This window comes from Pseudorca crassidens, chromosome 2, assembly GCF_039906515.1.
Source record: "Pseudorca crassidens isolate mPseCra1 chromosome 2, mPseCra1.hap1, whole genome shotgun sequence".
NCBI lineage: Eukaryota > Metazoa > Chordata > Mammalia > Artiodactyla > Delphinidae > Pseudorca > Pseudorca crassidens.
Window position 1 is genome coordinate 105,514,165 of NC_090297.1, and position 22,986 is coordinate 105,537,150.

General features: G+C 37.3%; 1 protein-coding gene across 2 annotated transcripts in view; it reads right to left on the bottom strand.

Annotated features, from left to right (window-relative positions):
* SEC22B (SEC22 homolog B, vesicle trafficking protein) overlaps positions 1 to 15,520 on the bottom strand; it is a 63,014-nt gene extending 47,494 nt beyond the window's left edge. The window contains exons 1-4 of one of the 2 annotated variants that reach the window (XM_067727450.1): positions 15,284 to 15,520; positions 6,758 to 6,867; positions 3,873 to 4,033; positions 2,130 to 2,276 (exon numbers count right to left, since the gene is read on the bottom strand). In XM_067727450.1, coding sequence (XP_067583551.1) covers positions 2,130 to 2,276; positions 3,873 to 4,033; positions 6,758 to 6,867; positions 15,284 to 15,358 — 493 coding nt within the window. In that variant the 5' untranslated portion in view covers positions 15,359 to 15,520. The remainder of the gene's footprint in view (positions 1 to 2,129; positions 2,277 to 3,872; positions 4,034 to 6,757; positions 6,868 to 15,283) is intronic. The other variant, XM_067727449.1, reaches the window with a different exon arrangement.
* Positions 15,521 to 22,986: the final 7,466 nt, after the last annotated feature.

Genomic DNA, 22,986 nt, shown 5'->3' on the forward strand with positions numbered 1-22,986 from the left:
GGCAGAACACTCTATGACATAAATCACAGCAAGATCCTTTTTGATCCACCTCCTAGAGTAATGGAAATAAAAACAAAAATAAACAAATGGGACCTAATGAAACTACAAAGCTTTTGCACAGCAAAGGAAACCATAAACAAGACCAAAAGACAACCCTCAGAATGGGAGAAAATATTTGCAAATGAAGCAACTGACAAAGGATTAATCTCCAAAATTTACAACCAGCTCATGCAGCTCAATAACAAAAAAACAAACAATCCAATCCAAAAATGGGCAAAGACCTATATAGACATTTCTCCAAAGAAGATATACAGACTGCCAACAAACACGAGGGAATGCTCAACATCACTAATCATTAGAGAGAATGCTCAACATCATTAATCATTAGAGAAATGCAAATCAAAACTACAATGAGATATCATCTCACACCAGTCAGAATGGCCATCATCAAAAAATCTAGAAACAATAAATGCTGGAGCAGGTGTGGAGAAAAGGGAACACTCTTGCACTGCTGGTGGGAATGTAAATTGGTACAGCCGCTATGGAGAACAGTGTGGAGGTTCCTTAAAAACTACAAATAGAACTGCCATATGACCCAGCAATCCCACTACTGGGCATATACCCTGAGAAACCATAATTCCAAAAGAGTCATGTACCAAAATGTTCATTGCAGCTCTATTTACAATAGCCAGGAGATGGAAAAAACCTAAGTGTCCATCATCGGATGAATGGATAAAGAAGATGTGGCACATATATACAATGGAATATTACTCAGCCATAAAAAGAAATGAAATTGAGTTATTTGTAGTGAGGTGGATGGACCTAGAGTCTCTTATACAGAGTGAAGTAAGTCAGAAAGAGAAAGACAAATACCGTATGCTAACACATATATATGGAATCTAAGAAAAAAAAAATGTCATGAAGAACCTAGGGGTAAGATGGGAATAAAGACACAGACTTACTAGAGAACAGACCTGAGGATATGGGGAGGGGGAAGGGTAAGCTTGACAAAGTGAGAGAGTGGCATGGACATATATACACTACCAAATGTAAGGTAGATAGCTAGTGGGAAGCAGACTCATAGCACAGGGAGATCAGCTTGGTGCTTTGTGACCACCTAGAGGAGTGGGATAGGGAGGGTGGGAGGGTGGGAGACACAAGAGGGAAGAGATATGGGAACGTATGTATATGTATAACTGATTCACTTTGTTATAAAGCAGAAACTAACACACCACTGTAAAGCAATTATACTCCAATAAAGATGTAAAAAAAAAAGTATATGCTCACATTAAACATTTAGGTAACAGTTAAGCATTAAGTAAACATACATATTTTTAGGTAAATTAGTACACACACATACATATAACACATTATGTGCTAAAAAACATTACATATGTAAGTGCTTTAAGAATTGGAAGGACAAAAGAGATTAATGCATTGTGGGATATAAGGATCAGGTAAGGCTTTTTGAAGAGGCAGTTCTTATCTAGATCCTAAAGAAGGTCCAGGATGATAAGGACACTGCCCTGGCTGAGGCAGAATGTTTGTGAACTAGGGAGAATGAGAGATGTTTGCAATCTCCTTCTCTTCCATTATAGAGAACATAGTGCCTTGCACATTACAAGTACTCAGTTAATAATGACTGAATGAATGAAAAGTAAGTTGAGATGAGACTAGACCTTATCTTGCAGTCACAGGTTTTAAAAGTTTTTCAGCAGAGGAATGCCTTGATGAAAATGGCATTTTATAACATTTGATCTGTCAGCAGTAAAGTCTCCCAAAGTGGCTACTCAGCAAACTATTGCAATAAATCTTTGACAATTTCCTCTCATTCTTCTTTTCATTTCCCTTAAGTGTTTCTGTAAATATTGATTTAATTTTGTAAATATCTTGGAAACAGTAATTGCTTCTGATATGGAATGAGACTACATTGTTCCAACTCAATAGAAACTAACCACACTAGGAAGAAACATATATATTGGAAGCTTGCAATGTAATCCATTTTTGAAAGATGAATTCTTAACAGTACTAGATAGAATCTGATAGCATAAAATGTACTCCCAAATAAGCTATCCTTGCCTATGGAATAAGAGCCACTTATTCATAAGACTCATACTGCTTTTAGAGACCTGAGAGTGCTTCTCCCCGTTGTAGCACTTCTTCAATATTGGCCACCATGATCCTCTGCACATCTTGCAATTCAGTGTTGATGGAGCCTAGGTTTCTCCGAGCACGACTGTCAATGTAAAGCTTCTTGGTTTTCTGAATGTAGGTATCTAGAATGATGAAGAAAAGTGACTGTTAACAACTTCTTTCGTGTCCATCAAAGAAGTAGGAAAGAGTAAATTCTGAGTTTAGTCCTGGATCTGCAACTGTTCGTGATTAACCAAGCTTTTGAATGAGTATCAATGGGACAGGCGTTTCCCAAAATACTACTACAAAACTGCATGCTCATTCATTTTTGCCAATGTCTATATAATGCAAAACTATGAAAAGAATGATTATTAAAGATTATATTTTCAACTTTTAGAAAAACTGTTAAGATGTGTGTGCTTGATACCCTTCATTTGCCTCTAGATCTCCTCTCCACCCTTCTGGGCCTGCTTTCTGCCTGCAGGAAGCTGACCTGCATGGATTACATCAATGGGTTCTTTGCCCTCTAGCTTCCAGTTAGGTTCAGCCAATGGGGGAGCCCCAAGAGTACGGAAGAAGGGGAGTGGATAGTGATATCAAAGTATTTATTCCCCTAGCTCCTCCCTGAGAAGTCATCTTGGGCTGGCAGTATACCTCTACCAAAAGTTACTGCTCCTCTCAAATGGGCCTTTTCCATAAATTTTCTCCTTCCTAGTTCCAGAAACTGCTTTCTCTTATCCATTCAGGCTTAGGGTTGATAACAATTCCCATGCTACTGGTCTCAGGTTACTGTACCTTACAGTTCATCTATAACCCATTCATATCTCTGTATATAAATTCTTTAAGCTAATTTGAGTATACCAACTATTTCCTGTGTGACCTTGATACAGCAGTCTTATTTTTTTATTGGGTTTACTGAACCACTATTGTCTACAAAAATAAAATTTGCAAAACCAGACATTATAAAAATTAGCGCTTGGAGAGTTTATAGTTTTGAAACACTGGAATGCTTTGCTAGATTTCTTTATTTCTAAAAAGCAAGAGGACCCATTTATCTAGCAAACTCAAAACACTTCAGAAATTCAGAGATAGTAAAACCAATTTTTTTTTTAACTAAAAATGTCAGTGATGTAGTCTAATCATACTTGTTCTCACTTCCTCTACTTAAAGGCCATTTCCTTTAATCTATTGCCATCAGATACTTTACCAGATCTGACCAGTAATGAGTCTTTCTATAATTCTTATACAAATATGGACACCCATGCTCACTACTTCTGCATGTAGTAAATGTTATGCCCCAATACCATATATCCTCTAGTACTTAAATTAGAGGATCTCGTTCACCATTCCTTCTGATTTCCATAAAATGAGTCCCACTGTGAGTATGTGAGTGTGTGTGTGGCAGGGGAGGTGAGGAGGTTGGGTTGGGGGGAAAAAGAACTGTTATTACATGTCAATCTAGATCTTTAGACACAGTTTTTTACCCAAATGAAGAATCAAACTAAGTAACAAAAAAGAGCAAAGGGCAACAAGTTCTATGAGGAAAAAATCAAAAGACCAGAGAAAATTACTTATGAGAAGGAAGCCTCATTCATTCAAAAGGACAAAAGACATGGACTAGGAGGGAGAATACAAAACTTCAGTAGGTAAGCATAAAAAAAAAAATGTGTCAAAATTATATCAATAGCTTCTGCATATTGACTACTCCCTTGATAGAGAGGTGATGCGCAAAAACTTACCGAACTCAATAAAGGAATAGGGTCTAGACACAGTTGGCACCTTCTTCCCATGCTGTTCATCAAACTCTGAATGTAAATCTTCTAGGTAGGCAAAAGCCAACTTTTTAGGGAAGGCAGCTTCACACAGAACCAAATAACACACCCCCTGTTCAATAATGTAGCTGCAGAGACAAAGAAAAGCAAGAAAAAGTTGTTTGTGGATTAACAACACCTCCAACAATCTGAAATAGACCCTCAGTGCCATACAAACCTTTGTTTTGTTTTTTTTTGGCCATGCCACACAGCTTGTGGGATCTTAGTTCCCCATCCAGGGATTGAACCTGGGCCCTTGGTAGTGAAAGTGTGGAGTCTTAACCACTGGACCACCAGGGAATTCCCTATAAAAACTTTTGAAAATATTCTAGCCCAAGCCCTTTGAGGCTAACTAAATCAGAAAGTCAATTTCAACCCCAAAATCACTGGAATCAGAAAGCAAACATCTTCCCATTATTAGAAGTATATTCCAAAAGGAGTATTTAGACATATTTATTCATTACATAATTCTTCAACTAAAATATCTTAATACATAAGACTTTTTCTTGAAAACTCGGAGTTGTGACTCCATCTACCCTTTGATTATGTGTGGCAAACAAGTATATACACATTTAAATTTCTTCCAGCTGTAAGAAAAATAGTGGAATTGGAAATTTTTGTGGATACTTAAAAGTTGGAAGTTAATGTCACAATATTTACTGGGTACAGAAAATAATATCAGGACTAATAATATTCCCGAATTTCCAGGATAGGAGAACTCTGTATTGACTGCAAATTGTTCAATAACAGAACTGACTCCTCTTGTGAGAGTGAGCTCCCTGGCAGTCTGGAAGAGGCTATATAACTACATGTCTGAGATAGTTTTGGAAAGAGGTTAGGTTACTCAGTGGTATTCAAACTTTTTAGCCATAGTACTCTTTATTTCAGCAAAAATTATATCCAGAAGACTAATATGTACAGCAAATAAGATGAGAAGTTCTTTAGCTTAAGTAGGAGTTTAAGGGCCCAAAGCATTACACATACCCCCACCCCTGTCCTTTCTATGTCTTTCCTCAGGCATCCTATGACTCCACAGAGCATAGTTTATAGTCTATTATATTATATGATCTCTCATGCCCTTTAAAATAATAATAATAACAACAATAATAACAATAATAATAATACTGCTGTCCTATTTCTTGCTTGGGCACCTAAATTAACCAGTCTCCTTGCCTTCAGTCTAGACCATCTTCTAAACCACTAGCTTTATTCCTAAAAAGTAAATATGATATTGCTTAAAAACTCTAGAGGTTCCCTACTACCTATAAAATAAAATCATACACCTTGGTATAGTATTCGGAGCCCTCCAAAACAAGTGTAGGCTGCTTTCCATCATATATCCTGCTTTCCATCATATATCCTAACACACCGAACAACATGTTGTTCTCCAATAAGCTAGGTTCTTTCACATGCTCGTGGACTTCTGCTTATATTGTTTTTTTCTAACTATAATATTCTTTTATGTACCTGGAGAAACCTTGTTCATTTTCATATGCTCAATTCTACTATAATTTTTTCTGTGAAATTTCTCTCTATTCTCCCTCCCTCTTTCCCCTTTCCTGAAACTTACTCTCTATAAATGGGAATTTATTGCTTCCCTCTCTCTGCTCCACAGCACTTCTTGTCCTAAGGTATTACGGTATAGTTGTTTGTGTATATGTCTCTCTCTGCTAATAAGAGGATAAGGTAAAACATTACAGGCAAGACTTAATACACTGTCTGACAAAGAATAAATCTTTAATAAACAGTTCTTGGATGGAAATAAAGGAAGAGATGAGATTATAAAGAACCAAGCAGAAGAAAATCTCCCTTCAATTCCATGAGATCTTTCCTACATCTTTTTTGTTCCTAACCCATGGTAGAGATAAAAATACTATATAATGAAGTGCCTCTAATATTTTTTGATATTCAAATACCTTACAAAACTTAATATTCACTACTTTATTAACCAATAGGCCAGGGTTTTGTTTTGGTTTTGATTCTTTATACTTGTTTGCTTGTTCTTGATGAGTAAAGGGTTTGTTTGTTTGAGTTAAACAGAGCAGGTTCTTCCCAGGTCTATATTATCTTGGTATCTGCGTTCCTAACATAGTAAGGATTATTTAGCTTATTCCTTTTTATTTTCACCTGATCTTCCTGCCCTCTCTTTTCTTGTTTAATCCTTCCTGTTTTATCAACTTCCAACTTGACATGTATTAAACATTTAATACCAATTATTTGTAGATAATCTGAAATCCAGTAAAGTTGCTTTGATCCCTCTCTCAGCTGTATGCATTGTCTATAACCACTGATTAGATGCCCTTAAATTATCTTTTATAATTTTCTTTTTTCTAAATAAAAACAAACACTTATTGACTATTCTCTATGTGCCAGACAAGATGTTAAGTGATATACATGGATTCTCTCATAATCCTCACAAAACTATGATTCCCTACTTTATAGAGGAAACTGAGGCCCAGAGAAGTACATGTGAGTTGCTCAAGGTTACATTGTCAGTAAATGTTTTAGCAAGGGTACTAACCTACATGTGTCTGGCTCCAAGAAGCTCCCAAAGCAAAAGTTACCTATTACTGTATGATATGTATAGCATTTACTAGACACAGGATAACAGGTTGAATTATTGTATGGAAATTGAATAAAGAAACCAAGATATCAGTTTTGCAGAATTAGAGCCAGGAAAGTTGCTTCCATGGAGCGACTATAGTTTTAAAGTTACCTTTACTTTTAAAAAAGTTCCCATTCTTATCAGGTGTTACTTGTATTTACTGTATTTCATATTTAAATAATCACAAAGAAATCAGGACTATACTCACTGAAAAGTCATGGCACCAGCTTCCAAGGTGCATCTGGTAGGGGACTGTTCATTCAACTTTCGAAAGAGTTGCTTAGCCTGACTCTGGTACTGTTGAAGGTCCCGGCCAGACTGAAAGAAGACACCTTCATTTAAGAATTTTCCACCAAAAAAGCAGTACCAATTTGTGAGAAGCATCATATTTTGAGGACACTATGTGAATACAGTCCTTCATTTACAGGTTAGTAAGATTTATTTTAACAAAATAAAAGTGGCCTATTTTAGAGAAAAAAGGAGGACCAAATCCCGAGTTTTTCAACAAAGTCACAATAGTTATTTGCTAAAAAGCAAAAGTGTACTCCTTAAGACACTCTTTCAATCCAGTGTTCTTTCCACTATTAGGTCAGCGCCCTCCTCCTAACCCATTTCACTTGCACAGTTACTGGCAGAGAACTGTACAACATGTTCCATACTCAGGGGAAAGTCCTGGGAACAACAGACTGAATGAATCATCTCATTTTTGTACTGAAATATCAAGCAAAATCTTCCATAAAGTGTTACAGTATTGAGCATTTAAGCAAAACTGTGTGCACCCATGACTGCAAATTATTATGAACACTATAACTGCAATTAGGTAAAAATGAATAAGAGCAAGGACAAAGATTGGAAAGTCCAATATCCTTTACTGAATATATCTATTTGGTTCCTGAGTTTGGATAGCAAAAGTCTGGGTAGCAAGGGGTATGTTCATACAAAAATGAAAATAATAACATTTGGATGATAGAGTTACAGGCAATATTTTCCTAAACAATTTCTAAATGATTTTACAATATTTTTTAAAGAGAGGAAGAAGTCTACTGGGGGAAACAGCAATGTCATTTCAAAAGGAGAAAATCATACCTCAATAACCTACTAGATCCAAAATGGAAAAGAAGTGCATGAAGAATGGGAAGCAAATATACATTATTTATTCATCCACATACTGGGGGAAACAAACAAATAACTTTTGCCATGTGATGGGAAGGAATTATTTTATTTTGGATTATTTAATTTGAATTGAAAGATCTAACACTGTCTTTCCTTGGTAGATGTTTAATAACTAAATGTTTAAATAGAAAAGTGTTTATACAGGGTTCTCCTAGGGATTGGACCTACGGTATAACTATGAGAAAGTACAAAGTGAAACTTAAAATTCCAGATGGTGAACCACTGAGCTGAGAGTAAAATCAGTCAAGGAAGCAATGATAAAATCGTGTAACTGGCAGATAAACAAATGTACAAGTATAGGATTCTAAGCTATATTTAAAATAGTGAACTGGAAGTGCAAATCAAAACCACAATGAGATATCACCTCACTCCTGTTAGAATGGCTATTATCAAAAAGACAAGAAATAACAAATGTTGGTGAGGATGTGGAGAAAAGGGAACCCTTGTGAACTGTTGGTGGGAATGTAAATGGGTGCAGCCACAGTGAAAAACAGTATGGAGGTTCCTCAAAAAGTTAAAAATAGAACTATGACATGATCCAGCAATTCCACTTCTGGGTATTTATCTGAAGAAAACGAAACACTAATTTAAAAAGATATATGCATCCTATGCTCACTGCAGCATTATTTACAATAGCCAAGATATGGAAATAACCTAAGTGTTCATCAACAGACAAATGGATAAAGAAGATGTGGTATATATACACAATGAAATACTATTCAGCCATTAAAAAAGACTGGAATCCTGCTCAAAAAACAAGCTCATAGATAGAGAATGGACTGGTGACTGCCAGAGGGGAGGTGGGTTGGGGAGTGGGTGAAATGGGTGAAGGGAATCAAAAAGCACAAACTTCCAGTTATAAAATAAGTCATGAGGATATAACGTACAGCATGGTGACTATAGTTAATAATACTGTATTACATTATTTGAAAGTTGTTAAGACAGTAAAACTTAAATGTCCTCATCACAAGAAGAAAAAAGAATAAAAATTTTCATAACTATTTTTTCATGATGGAGGGTAACTAGACTTATTGTGGTGATCATTTCACAGTGTCTACAAATATTGAATCACTATGTTGTACATCTGAAACTAATATAATGTTATATGTCAATTATAACTCAAAATAAGATAAAATAAAAAAAAATTAAATGGTGAACTGGAAATTTCAATATAAATAAGGAAGTAAATAAGCATGAGGTGAACCAGGGGAGTTAGGCAGAGACCACTAGAAGTATCGATTTGTAGTTTAACACTGTTTTTATGGCAACGATTTGTTATAAGGCTGTTCACTTGAGAAATACTCCTACATTAACATGTATATGTATATTGTTATATATTAACAATACTTTGTAATAATTAACATTATAATGTATATTAACATTATCATATTAAACAGTATTACTAATCTATATATTGTTTTTCTCATGACTGGTCAGCCAGTTGGGGCGAGTGAATACCATCACATGCTTTGAACTAGTGCACAATATCCTATGTTCCTAAATTTGAGTGGTACTTGTCAATCTGTTGGCTTCACCAATGTTGTTATGTGGCATTCCGAAGATATCTGACCCCACAACAGTAGATTAAAGGGATGCAAACAAAGTTGGAGACGCTACTAAAGTGCCAAGAAATAATACCAACATAGACCAATGATTTTCAACCTTGGCTTCACACAAGAATCACCTAGAATTCTTCTTTTTTTTTTTTTTGCGGTACGCGGGCCTCTCACTGTTGTGGCCTCTCCGGTTGCGGAGCACAGGCTCCGGATGTGCAGGCTCAGCGGCCATGGCTCACAGGCCCAGCCGCTCCGCGGCATGCGGGATCTTCCCGGACCAGGGTGCGAACCCGTGTCCCCTGCATCGGCAGGCGGACTCTCAATCACTGCGCCACCAGGGGAGCGCACCTAGAATTCTTAAAATAACTACTCCTGCTCAGTCTCCACCCCCAAATCAATTAAATCAGTGTCTCAGAGGTATTCATAAAATAACCACAACCATAAATGTTAATTATAAGTTTTTTGACAGCTAAAGGCAGGTGAGCACCTTAAAGGAACTAGTTAAATAAATACACGGCAAATAAAAAGAATGAAATTCTACCATTTGCAACAACGTGGATGAATCTAGAGGGTATTATGCTTAGTGAAATAAGTCAGAAAAAGACAAATACTGTATGTTATCACTTATAGGTGGAATCTAAAAAATAAAACAAATGAATGAATATAACAAATCAGAAACAGACTCGCAGATATAGAGAACAAAATAGTGGCTACCAGTAAGAAGAGGGGAGGGAAGAGGGGCAAGACAGCAGTAGGGGGGGATTAAGAGGTACAAACTACTATGTATAAAATAAAAAAGCTACATGGATATATTGTGCGGCACAGGGAATATAGCCAATATTTTATAACAACTTTAAAATGAAGTATAATCTATAAAAATATTGAATCACTATATTCTAAGTGTGAAACTAACATAATATAGTAAACCAACTACACTTCAATTAAAAAAAAAGAAATGGCAAAAAACTGTCAGTGAAATGAAGATTAGCACAAATCCTTTGACTTTATAAGAGGCACTGTAAATACTACTGCAATCTGAGAGAAAGAGACTAACAACTGTACGAACTACAAGAAACTATGGCCAAAAGCATGCTACAATTTCAGGAATTTACAATGAACAAAGCAGTGACTGACAATGTATAACACTGGGGACATATCTACATAGGAATTACAGCACGCCAACCAACATTTTACAATGCTGGTTCAGTTGGCATTACCATTCCTGGCAACACGATGCTGGCACAGTCTTCCTGGTAGTTATTTTGACAATATGTATTAGAAATTAAAAAATTTTGCATAATGTTTTATCCAACAATTCCACATCTTCTAACACAACACTGTAAAGCAATTACACTCCAATTAAGATGTTAAAAAAATAACATATGGTATATATTTATATAATGGAATACTACAGAGCCATTAAAATGATGCTGTGTAATATTTAATGATATGAGAAGATATTCATTATACACTAAGTGAAAAAAATTAGGTGGAACAGTATTACAGTATTACCGATTATTTGATTTTAAACACACACACAAAGATTAAGGTTAGACATCAAGTGGATATAACTTAAGTAGGGATTACTTAATTTTACCACTACTTTTAATGGTAAAAAAAAAATCACCATTAACTTTTTGGTCCTTTTGTTTGTACATATTTACTGAATTTTCTACAATAATCAGAAATTAATTTTATAATGGGAAAATTATTCATTCATCCATTCCTATTTACTGCGTATTTGTACCCACAATATTAGGACTTGGGGCCAATAAGGGGAGGGGCTAGGATTTGAACAATGTTAGAACTTGGGGCCAATAAGGGGAAGGGCTAGGATATGAACCCAGGCAGTCTAGCTCTGAAGCCCCTGCTCCTAAGCATGCTATATCACCTGTATAATTAAAATTGCTTCAGTAATGGTAGATCCACCTTCTAGGTGATATCTCACTATTTAATATTAAATCTAATTCATAGGAAATGCTCAAGAAACCATATGGCAGCTCTGATCTAGATTTCACATAACAACATAATCATGGCTTTACAGATAAACCCTAGGTTCACTTTTAAGATTACAGTCACAAAGGGCTCACAGTCAGCTAGTCTATCTAAAAATAGTTAGATTAGATGTCCTAATTCTGTTTTCTACTTCATCTAGAACAGACTTGATGAAACTTATATACAGTATAATGAAGACAGCTGTTAGCAATCCAATAATGAAGTAGATGTGAATGTCTACACAAATTCTGAAACTAATTTGAGATCATCAGTATATTTAGGATGTGGTTCTGTATACAAAATGCAGGAGGTACAGGGTAGTAAATTGCCACACAACCACAATCCTTTTTATTGCTGTCACCTATGACTGCTGAACAAGTAGTTATATCAAATGCCATCTTTTGCCTTTATAAGAATGTTTAGCTAAGCTCTTATCATTTGTAAATTCCTGTTGAACTCTATTGATCAAAGGCCAGGGGCACCAAGAACCAACCATATTCTTCTAACAGCAATAACAGTAAGGTGATTAATCAACCCTCAATGATTGGGCGAGTGCGCCAGTTTAACTGTACAAAAGACTATCTGCTTCTTGGGAGTTCCCTGCCCTGTACTCAGTTATATCTAACACCTGAAGAGAATATGGTTCATTTTGAGGTAGAACAGAAAGGTAGATAAAGAAATTGCAAACATCTAAAAAGGAGAAATACATCAGAAAGGAAGAAATAGATAGAATATCGGAGAGTCTAGGTTGGAAAAGAAAAGTTCATCTGTCTACCTGTCTTAGGCCTACATTTCTAGTTATAGCACAGAGGAAACAGTGCATAAGATACTCTGTATCTTTTTTTTTTAACGCTCTATTGTATTATTTGAATAATTGTTCATCTCCAGTGAGAAGACAGTTTGTACAAGGACTAGCATCTAGTAACCACCTAAGATATGGTATCTGTTATCAATGTAAATAATTGAAAGAATACATTGAATTATTTGGCCCGGACAATTAGGGTACTTAACTATAAAATTATTTGATCAAGATATCCATTTCTTACAAACTTATTTCCAGACTCCTAAGAAGTACATACATTACTAAAATGTCTTAGAACAAGTGAAGCAGTTAGGTACTAAGCCTGTAGTGTAGAATCAAACAGATATTGATTAAAAAGAACAAACCAGTGGTTACCAGTGGGGAGAGGGAAGGGAAGAGGGGCATGCTAGGGGTAGGGGATTAAGAGGTACAAACTACTATGTATAAAATAAATAAGCTACAAGGATATACTGTACAGCACAGGGAATATAGCCAATATTTTATAGTAATTATAAACGTGTATAACTATAAAGAAGTATAACCTTTAACAATTGTGAATCACTATGTTGTACATCTCAAACTTATATAATATTGTGAATCAACTGTATCTTAATTTAAAAAAAATTTTTTTTAAACCAAAACAGTGGTTCTCAACCAGGGGTGATTTTGCCCCTCCTCCCCGCAGGTGACATGCAGCAATGTCAGGAAATATTTTTGGTTGTCACAACTAGACGGAGGGTGGTGGCAGTGCTACTGGCATATAAGGTGTAGAGGCCAAGGATGCTGCTAGACATCCTACAATGCACAGGACAGTTTTCCCACAACAAAGAATTATCCATTCCAAAATGTCAACAGTGCCGAAGTTAAAAAACCCTGATGAAAGAACTATCAAATCACTATGTTATGTACCTGGAACTAACATAGTGGTTGTAGGTTAACAGGGAAGGAAGGAAGGGAAAAAAAGGAGGCAGGGAGGAACCCTGGTGAAAAATTCTGTTGTGCTACTTATTAGCTGTGCGACCTTAAGCAAGAGACCTATGCTCTCTTAGCCTCAGAGATTCCTTATCTATAAATGGGGATAATAATAGTACCTATCCTAATAGTTGGTATGAAGATTGAATGAAATCATGCATTTAACAGGCTTAACACAATGGGTGGTATGTAGTAGGCACTCTATAAATGTTCTGTATACTATTATAATAGTAAAAATAAGTCAAAGATTCATATTTTTGCAGATATTAAAAGTTTTGGAAAGACGTTATCATTCAAAGTCAAAATTCCTAAAGGAAATCACTATGGAATTACAATCACAAAAATATTTCTGTGTAAAATATCTTTCCTTGTCAATTAAACAAAGCAACCCATCTTGGTAAACTGATACCTAATTTGGAATTAAGAAACACACAGTAATAAATCAACTAATTTTTTCAATGAAGTATGAAGGCAGAGAATAAGAGCCTACTGACATATGGACTTTCAAATCCAATTTATATTCTTTGCCCACATTGGAATTCAAAGCAATAGCTGGAAAACTGACCAGATTTCTGTCCCTTTGGGAAAACTACTTCTTAATCAAACTACATATCCTTCAAGGAAAATTTCCCCCACACCATCTCCCTTTTTTCAAATCATGTTCCTGCATTCATTGTAGCAATTTCACTCCTTCTGCACAGTCCTGGAAAATGTTAACATTGGACAAGAGAAAAATATTTCACAATTGAAAATTCAGGGTATGCTATATTTTTCAAATTTTATCTCAACTTAGACTTTGTCTTGTGGAATAAATAGAAAATATTTCACTTAGCATGACCTGCTAAGCAACTTAGCAACTTCACAATCTGTATCATTACTCTCCTAGAAGTGAAAGTAAACATATTTCCAAATCAAACCTAAAACGGCATATAACCAAATAGAAGCTTTCCTAATTAGGAAACACTACTGTTGGCTTAGATGTCATTTCTTCTGGGAACACTTTCCTGAGGTCCAAAAATCAATTTAGATACCTTTTCCATGTTCAACCACAGAAACTTCTTCCTATTCCATAGCAGTTATACTACATTATAATTGTTAGTTATCTGGTTTCTCCATTAAACTGTAAGCTCCATGAAAGTAGGGACTATGTTCCCCAAACCCCTGCATTAACACCATGCTTGGCACATCTGATGTGTTTAATGAGGTTTTTTTTTTCATGAATATATGAATGAAAAGTTCAAAAAAATGTGCAAAATATTCATCTTTTTTTAGGCCTTGAGGTTTTGTTTTTTTTAAAATTACATTACTTGGGTTGTATGATAAAGTAAGATAAAGTTGAACACTTTAAATAAATTATATAAATTTCATTCTCAGCCTCCTTTCTTCAGGAACTTCCTGACCTTGCTCCAGGAGCTTGTCTCACACCAGAAATTTGCCTTGTGATTTTAAGGCACAAAGCCTCTTCCTCTCAAGCTATCTAGAGGTTTTGTTTTGTTTTTTTAATCAACGCAATACATTTTTGAGCACCTACTAGCACAAGGCTGCTATTGTAAAAGCTATGGGAAACACATAGATGACTAAGAGTTCTCGTTTGCCTGCTAGGAAACTTTGAAAGACAAAGGCAAAATTGTAAAATAAAGGTACAAAGCATTACAGGAATATAACACAAGGGTTATAATTCCAACAACAGAAATTTAGTAAGGCTTATTGGAGGTGGGAATTAGACATAACTTTGAAAGAAGGTACAGGTACTGAACTTCAAACAGGTGCATACATGTGGCAATAATACCTCATCTGCTTTCACTAGATGTCAGTAAACTAGGTCAAGGATCAGGTGCTACGAAAAGAGGACTTAGGAGCTGATTTTTCCCAGGACCTGTCAGTCAGCCTTATTAACAGCAAAAAAAAAGAAATCTTGAATTTTAACAAAGTCCCTAAAGAATTACAGAACACTGGATAATCACAATCAGCCAAACCTATCCCTTCTCCAGAGAGTTTTTCTAAAAAGAAACAGGTAACACAAAAATCTACCTCCGCCTTCAGGCAAGATTTATTCTAACAGAGATTTATTCTAACAAGACTTATTTTTCTCCACTGCCAAAAGAGGAAAAGCACTTCAGAGGGGTCAGAAACGCCTGGGAGGCCATAAGGGTCTCCCGCGTCCTAAGGAGGACTCCCGTGCTGAGAGCACAGCGCTCTGACAGGAACTTGGGGTCCCGGGGATCTAGCAGCTCACCTGTTCGTCCTCCTGCATCGAGGCGGCCAACGGGAGCCCGTCCGCCACTCGGGCGATCATCGTGAGCAACACCATCTTCACAGGCTACGGAAACTCAACACTGGCCCGGACGGCCGTAGGTGCGTCTTGACTTGCTCCGCCGCGACAACAGTTATACCTCTATCAGTTCCCAAAGACCCAGCTGCTCGCGTCTCCGATTCCCGCTGAGGTGGCCGGAAACAAGCTCCAGAGCTCTCCACTACCGGTCCTCAGAATTGGCCTCCCACCGAGAACCACAGCTACAGCACACAAGTTCCGCCGTATCTCCTTCCACCTTCAGAAACTTCCAAGGCCCCGCCCACTTTTCTGGATTTCCAGCTTCGAATAAGCCTTGACGCGTGAGAGGGCATGGCACACAAACTGAAATAGAATTTTCTAGTTTCTGATACTTTAAGCTTGGGGAGAGGGCTGGGAATGAGGGTGGGAATTAATGGGTACTTAGATGAAGGGTATATGAAAAAACTGACAAGCTATATACCGGTATTTTCATATTTTATTTTTTATATTGTATATCCTGTACAAAATATTTTCTGTATTTGTATATTTCTAGGAAGAGATTTTTGTCTGTGTGTGTGAGTGTGCATGTTGTTTTGGGGTTTTTTGCTTGTTTATGCTGTATCCCCAGGTCCTTGAACAGTTTCTGGTAAAAAAGTATTAATTGCATGTGTGAATAAATGACCAAGTTACAGGACCTCAGAAATCACCTAGCTCAGTCACCCTTCCAAAAGCTGGGATCTATGGTGATAGGTAGCAGGACAGCCTTGCAAAACTTCCAGTAACTGCATTCACTCCCTATCAGAGCAACCTCTAGACAATTCCACTTGAGGAAGTGTTATCATCTCTTTTTTCTTTGGTGTCCCTATCTCTAAAATGAGAATATTATCTGCCTCTCAGGATATTTGTGATTATTTAGCAAGAAAGTGTAGGTGCACACATTTTGTAAACTAAAAAAGAAGTTATATAAATGTTGTATTTTATTATTTATACTAGTAACTACACCTTATTAAGCACTAATTGGTGTTTGCATTAATAGAAACACTGCTAAGTGCTTTATGGATACTAGTTATTTAACCAAACAACTCAGCAATGTTATTTAATATTAGGTCCCCACTTTGAGTTGGAGAAAAAGCCTCAGAGAGTAATTTTTTTAAGGTGACACAGCTAGTAGTAATGGGAACAGGATGTGAGCTGAGGCTGAACTCCAAAACCTATGCTCTTAATCCTGATATGACTCTGTCTTAACATTTAACCATAGGTTAAAGAGTTCATGCTTTTGTTACCTTTTCTACAACTCTACAGGTACTAGGAGAAAACCAGTATTATTTCTGGAGAGGATTTTTGGAGGAAGACCTAATGATTGACTCCACACAAAAGATGAAGGACTGGGATCCAGACAAGACAAAAAAACTGATGGTGCTATTAACAGAGACAGTGAGAAAGTGAAACAGAAAGCAATCCTTGTGCATACGGGAGCCTAAGCCGGTAAAATCATATCTTACGTTTAGAATAACTCACAGATGTAACCTGATCTAACTTCCCTTCCAACCAGCCAACAAGGACATGTCTTCTACCACTGTCTCAAATTATGGTCACTCAGCCTCTGCTGCAACAATTCCAGTAATGAGAAATTAATAATACAAGTATTTTAACTAAGGGTATGGCAATGTGGATGAGAGAAGCAGAGAGAGAATGCACGGAGAAGCAAATTTGGAGCAAGAATCCCAGCCTCTTTCCAGTTCCTGAATCTAGGCTCTTCCCAAGGCCCATTGTTTGCCTGAAACCTGACAACAGCACTGTGAAATGGGTCAAATTCAAGAATCTTGGAGCTTGTAAACGTCGTACTGGGGGGGAAAAAAAGGTAAACAGAAATTTGAATATCAGAGCTAACAGCAAATTCTTACAACTTATCAAAGAAACCGAGTAAAGCACATATATCTATATCAAATTAAGCAGATAAAACAGAATGAGACTTTGCATTAAAGAAGAGTCAGAAGATTAGAGATTTTACAAGTGAGATCAAAGGAAGCAATAGTTAGAGGCTTGTGTCCATTTATTTTTAAACAATTCTTGAGTGCCTAATTAAATGCTAGACACTGAGCTAGGTGACGAAGATGAATAAATAACAGTCCCAGCAACCTGTGGCCCGTAACAATCCCCAGACCAAACACTGTCGCTTCAGAGAAGAGGTCTACAAGTAAACAGCAGCTTCTGTTTGAATTACATAATTGCAAAAATGAAAAAAGCATTTTTTAGGAGGTGACGCTCTTGGCAGACAAAAAAATAGATAGCCACTATATCTGGGCTGCTATCCAGACATATGCGCTAGTACGGCTGACCGGTTATTTAAACATTGAAACACTTTCTTTCAGATTAGTAAAAAGCACCTCCTCTAAGCTGCCTCTCTTCAGACCGCACCTCCTTCCAAACAGCGCCAAAACTCTTCGGGTTCCGCCTCAGCAATTCATTCAACTTAGCTTCTGATTGGTCGGTTTCCATGCCAGTCAGTTTCAAAACCTCCGCCTTCCAGGTGGCCATTGGCTACCTCCAGGAACACCAGAACGGCCCCGCCTTCCACCGTAGCGTCCGCCCTTCCGCCTCGCGTAGAACGCGCTTCTCCACGTAGGTCCTGACGAGGTTTGGAAGCAGCCATCGAAGTGCACGTAGTGATGCTGTCAGTGCTGGTGATTATTTTGAATTATCATACCTGACTGAACCTTCTTACATTGAGAGCTCCGTGAAAGCAGAAATGTATTTTGTTCAGTCTTCAGTTCGTTCACAGACTTGGTCCAGACATTAAAGTGAAAGTAAAGATTTGGGGGAGGAAGGAGGAAAAACGAACAAAGTGCACATTGTAAGTAATGTGAAAGCCCCTATTTAAAGTAATTACTACCTTAGAGACCCACTTCAAATATCGAGGCTTAGCAAAACTTCTCCCTGCCTTCTAGAAGCTACCTCATGAAACTGTCTTTCATCGTGTTTGTCCAGTTTCCCTACTTTGTCAGGAAAGCCAGGCAGAGACCAGGCCCATCCCTTGGAGTTTGAGAAGGTGGTGGTGTGAGGATAGTTGGAGTAGTTTTGATAGCATCTACAATATTTTATTGAATTTAAAAGAAATTTTTAACATGTTTCTTTCTCTGTTAGCCTCTAAATCTTTTCAGAGCAGAAACAGTAGTCATTTGTTATTCCCCAGAGTCTAGTATCCTGTTCCTGGAACCTAGAAAATGCTCAATTAATGTTTATTGAAAAAATGACTGAATGAATGGCATGCGCATGGATTGAGACGATACTTCATTAGTTGTATAGCATATGTGTACAGCATAATTCACAGTTGATACTGTACTAAATTTTACTAGGATAAAAAAGGTAAAACTTAACACTTATCAAAGAAACTGAGTAAAACACATATCTAAATCAACTTAAGCTGCTGAAACAGAATGATACTTTCCATTAAAGCAGAGTCACAAGGTTGCAGAGATTTTAGAAGTGGGATCAAAGGAAGCAATAGTTAGAGGCTTGTGTCCTTTTTTTTTTTTTTTTTTTGTGGTATGCGGGCCTCTCACTGTTGTGGCCTCTCCGTTGTGGAGCACAGGCTCCGGACGCGCAGGCTCAGCGGCCATGGCTCACGGGCCCAGCTGCTCCGCGGCACGTGGGATCTTCCCGGACCGGGTCACGAACCCGTGTCCCCTGCATCGGCAGGCGGACCCTCAACCACTGCACCACCAGGGACGCCCCTCCATTGATTTTTAAACAATTCTTGAGTGCCTAATTATATGCCAGACACTGAGATAGGTGACAAAGATGAATAAATAACAGTCCCAGCAACCTGTGGCCCGTGTCCACCTCCAGACTGAACACTGTCGCTTAAGAGAAGAGGTCTGCAAGAAAAGAGGTCTATACTAAGTGAAGACATATCCATCACCATTCTCTACATTCATCCAGTTAGTTATTCAACAAATATTTATTGTTCAATTGGCTAGGAATAGCAGGCACTGGGTTATACAAAGGTGAACAAAAGGAACCTGTTGTTTGCTGGTAGAGGTTACATTTTTCTAACAGAGACCTGGTTCTGTCTCCCATTATCCCCCAACCCACCTCCATCTCCATTGCTTTCCCACCACTCAGTCTGGAATAATAAAAGCCTTGGGTAGTTCTTTTTTTTTTTTTTCCCCTGAGTGTCTACCCAGCTTGTCCCCTCAGACCTGCAGCCCTGTTCCCTTTCTGTGGAGTCCAAGTGGCTTGAGTTGTTCCTAGCAGCCATGACAATTTCCTGATTGTAGCTGCCGTTGTCTCAACAACTTCAAGTGTTGTTTAGCTTCCTCCTCTTATAGTCCTTCAGCTCCTGCTTCTTTACTCTCTTCTACCCATGCTGGTGTTTCAGAAACGAGTGAACAACTTTCTTTCTGAGGGATTTTCTTTACAATCTTAAGGGTCAGATCTTCCAGTTATTACTAATCTTTGTTATCCTTCCTTATTAAAAAAAAATTATTAGCCTGACTTACTTGGCTCTACGTGCCATAAAACCTAATCCAATATGACATTAAATGTGACTAAATGGGGAACAACCTAACTTACTGCCATTTCTTCTTTGTGGTAAATTCTGTCCTTTCCAAAGACGCAATTTTTGTTAATCTGTCTCTTGTGGTCATCCTCCCCCAGCTCCCTAGCCCATCCTTTCACTCCATCACTATCTGATATGGGACCTTTTTCTCCCTACTTTGTTAGGGAGTATGATCCTCTGGTTCTGGGAATCTGACAGTCCGACCCAAAGGTCTATGTGCCATTTCTCGAAGGAGGCTTACCTCCTTTGGAGCCCTTAGGCAGATGATAACCAAAATCCCAGAAGCAATTCCTTTTTAAAAAATCTGCTATTTATGCAACCTGTTGCTTTTGAGGACATGACAATGGCAGCTTTGGGTTGGGGTTTTAGGGTATCAAGACAACAATCCTTTCTTCCTCTTATAAGTTGATATCAAATTGGGAAATAGACATAGGAACCAAATAGAGAAATAATAATACTACTTTTACTACTGATCAAACTAAGTGGGGAGCATGGATTTAGATCTGTGATGACTCAAAGGCCTTACTAACATTTTACCCCAGAATTAGGCAGACTTACCCATCTAGCTTAGAAACAGCAGGTCTTTGCTAAAGAGGCAGTCAGACTCTTTACCACACAGAGAGAGCAAACTAGAATGTACCTGCACTGAGGCCAGCATCTTCTCAAAAATACTCACCTATTACTGGATACAGCCCTACACAGAGAAGGACCTAGGCCCTACCAGGGGACAGAAGTGATCTTAGCACCTTTGGTTCCCTCTAGTTTAATGGCTGGAGGTCATAGACTTCCAGCTGTTCTCTCTCTGCTAGCCTTTAGCTGGGAAGAGGTTGTATTACAATATACATTTTGTGGAGGATTTGAATTTTTTAAATTTTGTATAATACATGCCTTTTTTACTAGTCTCCTTATTCTGACTGTGTGTTTTATGTACCCCAGTTTATGGAAAAGTTCTTGCTCCAAAAATAAAATTATTAGATTTTTATATTACTCTGGGGATAGGAAGTGTATTTTTGTTGGCATCCATCATTTTTGTTACCACAAATGGCAAAACTTCAGCTTAAATTACTACAATTGAGTTTGGGTTTTTAACAAGTTTTATGTTGCTATTTGATTTTTTTTAATATGCTCTATGAAAAAAGATGATAAATACTGCTTAGAAAACCTAAAAATACCCATAGGACAGAAGCCTCAGTTGAACCTCAAAAGTGCTTCAACACTCTGGGAAGCAGGTATTATGTATATTGGATGATATTTGAGTGCTGCCAGAGCTCTTATAAAATTTGTATAAATTTTAAGCCACTCTTTTTGAAGAGTGAACAAAAAGAACTCAAGAAGGTAGTTTACATCCATGTTAGACTGGATACAAATACCATTTACCACATTTATGTAAATACACCAGAGGCATTTTGTGTTGTTTTTTTTTTAAGTTGGTCTTTGTAACTGTTGAAATTTGTCTCAGATGGAATTTTCTGGAGGTTTTGTTTTAGGGGAGGAGATGCTGGTGGGGACACAATTTTTTCCTGAAAATACATGGATCAAATTACAAATGAAAGAGGGCATATTACTACTGCCCATAGAAATAAAAAGGATTATAAGGGAATACTGTGAACAATTGTATGCCAACAATTTAGATAAACTAGATGAAAAGGACACATTCCAAGAAAGACACAAGCCACCTAAACTGATTCAAGAAGAAATAGGAAACCTGAATAGGCCTATAACCAGAGATTAAATGAGTAGTAGTAGTCATAGTAGCAGTAATAGTAGTAGTAGTAAAACTTCCCACAAGGAAGAATTCAGGTCCAGAAGCCTTAACTTGTGAATTATAGCAAATGTTTAAAGAACACTAATCCTTTGCAAATTCTTCCCCCTACCAAAAAAAAAAAGAAAAAAAGAAAAACAAAAATAGAAGAGAGAACACCTCCCAAGGCATTTTATGAGGCCACTATTACTCTGATACCAAAACCAAAGACTTCACCAGAAATGAAAATGTCAGACCAATATGACTTACACAAAGATAAGTAGCAAAGTAGTAGTAAACTATTCCCAGCAGCATATAAAAAGGATTATACATAATGACCAAGTGAGATTTATCCCAGGAACACAAGGTTGGTTCAACATATGAAAATCAATAAATGTAATGTACCATACTAATATAATAAAGGACAAAACCCACATCATCTCAAAAGCAGAAAAGCATTTGAGAAAATCTAACACTTTTTCCTCTTAAAAACAATCAACAAACTAGGAATAGAAGAGGTTTTCCTCAATCTGATAAATTACATCTATGAGAAACCCACAGCTAACATTATACTTAAAATGAGGGACTGGGAACTTCCCTGGTGGCACAGTGGTTAAGAATCCGCCTGCCAGTGCAGGGGACACAGGTTTGAGCCCTGGTCTGGGAAGATCCCACATGCTGCGGAGCAACTAAGCCCGTGCACCACAACTAGTGAGCCTGTGCTCTAGAGCCCACGAGCCACAACTACTGAGCCCGTGTGCTGCAACTACTGAACCCTGCGTGCCTAGAGCCCATGCTTTGCAATAAGAGAAGCCACCACAATGAGAAGCCTGCGCATGGCAATGAAGAGTAGTCCCCGCTCACTACAACTAGAGAAAGCCTGCATCAGCAACAAAGACCCAACACAGCCAAAATTAAATAAATAAATAAATTTATATTAAAAAAATTTAAAAAGTGGGAGATGGAAAGCCTTTTTCTCTAAGATTGGGAACAAGACAAAAATGTCCACTGTCCCCAGTTCTCCTCAACATTATATTTGAAGTGCTAGCTAGGGCAGTTGGGCAAGAAAAAGAAATAAAGCCAACAAAATTGGAAAGGAAAACTCTAAATCTGTTTGCAAATGGCTTGATCTTGTATATAGAAAATTCTAAGGAACCCCCACAAAAATTTATAATTAATTAGTGAATTTATCAAAGTTGTAGGATACAAAATCAATATGCAAAATCAATTGTATTTCTGTGCACTAGAAATGAAGAATCCAAAAATAAGAATTCAATTCCATTTATAACAGCATCAAAATAAATGAAATATTTAGGTAAGTCTAACAAAAGAAAGATTTATGCACTGAAAACTACAAAACATTGT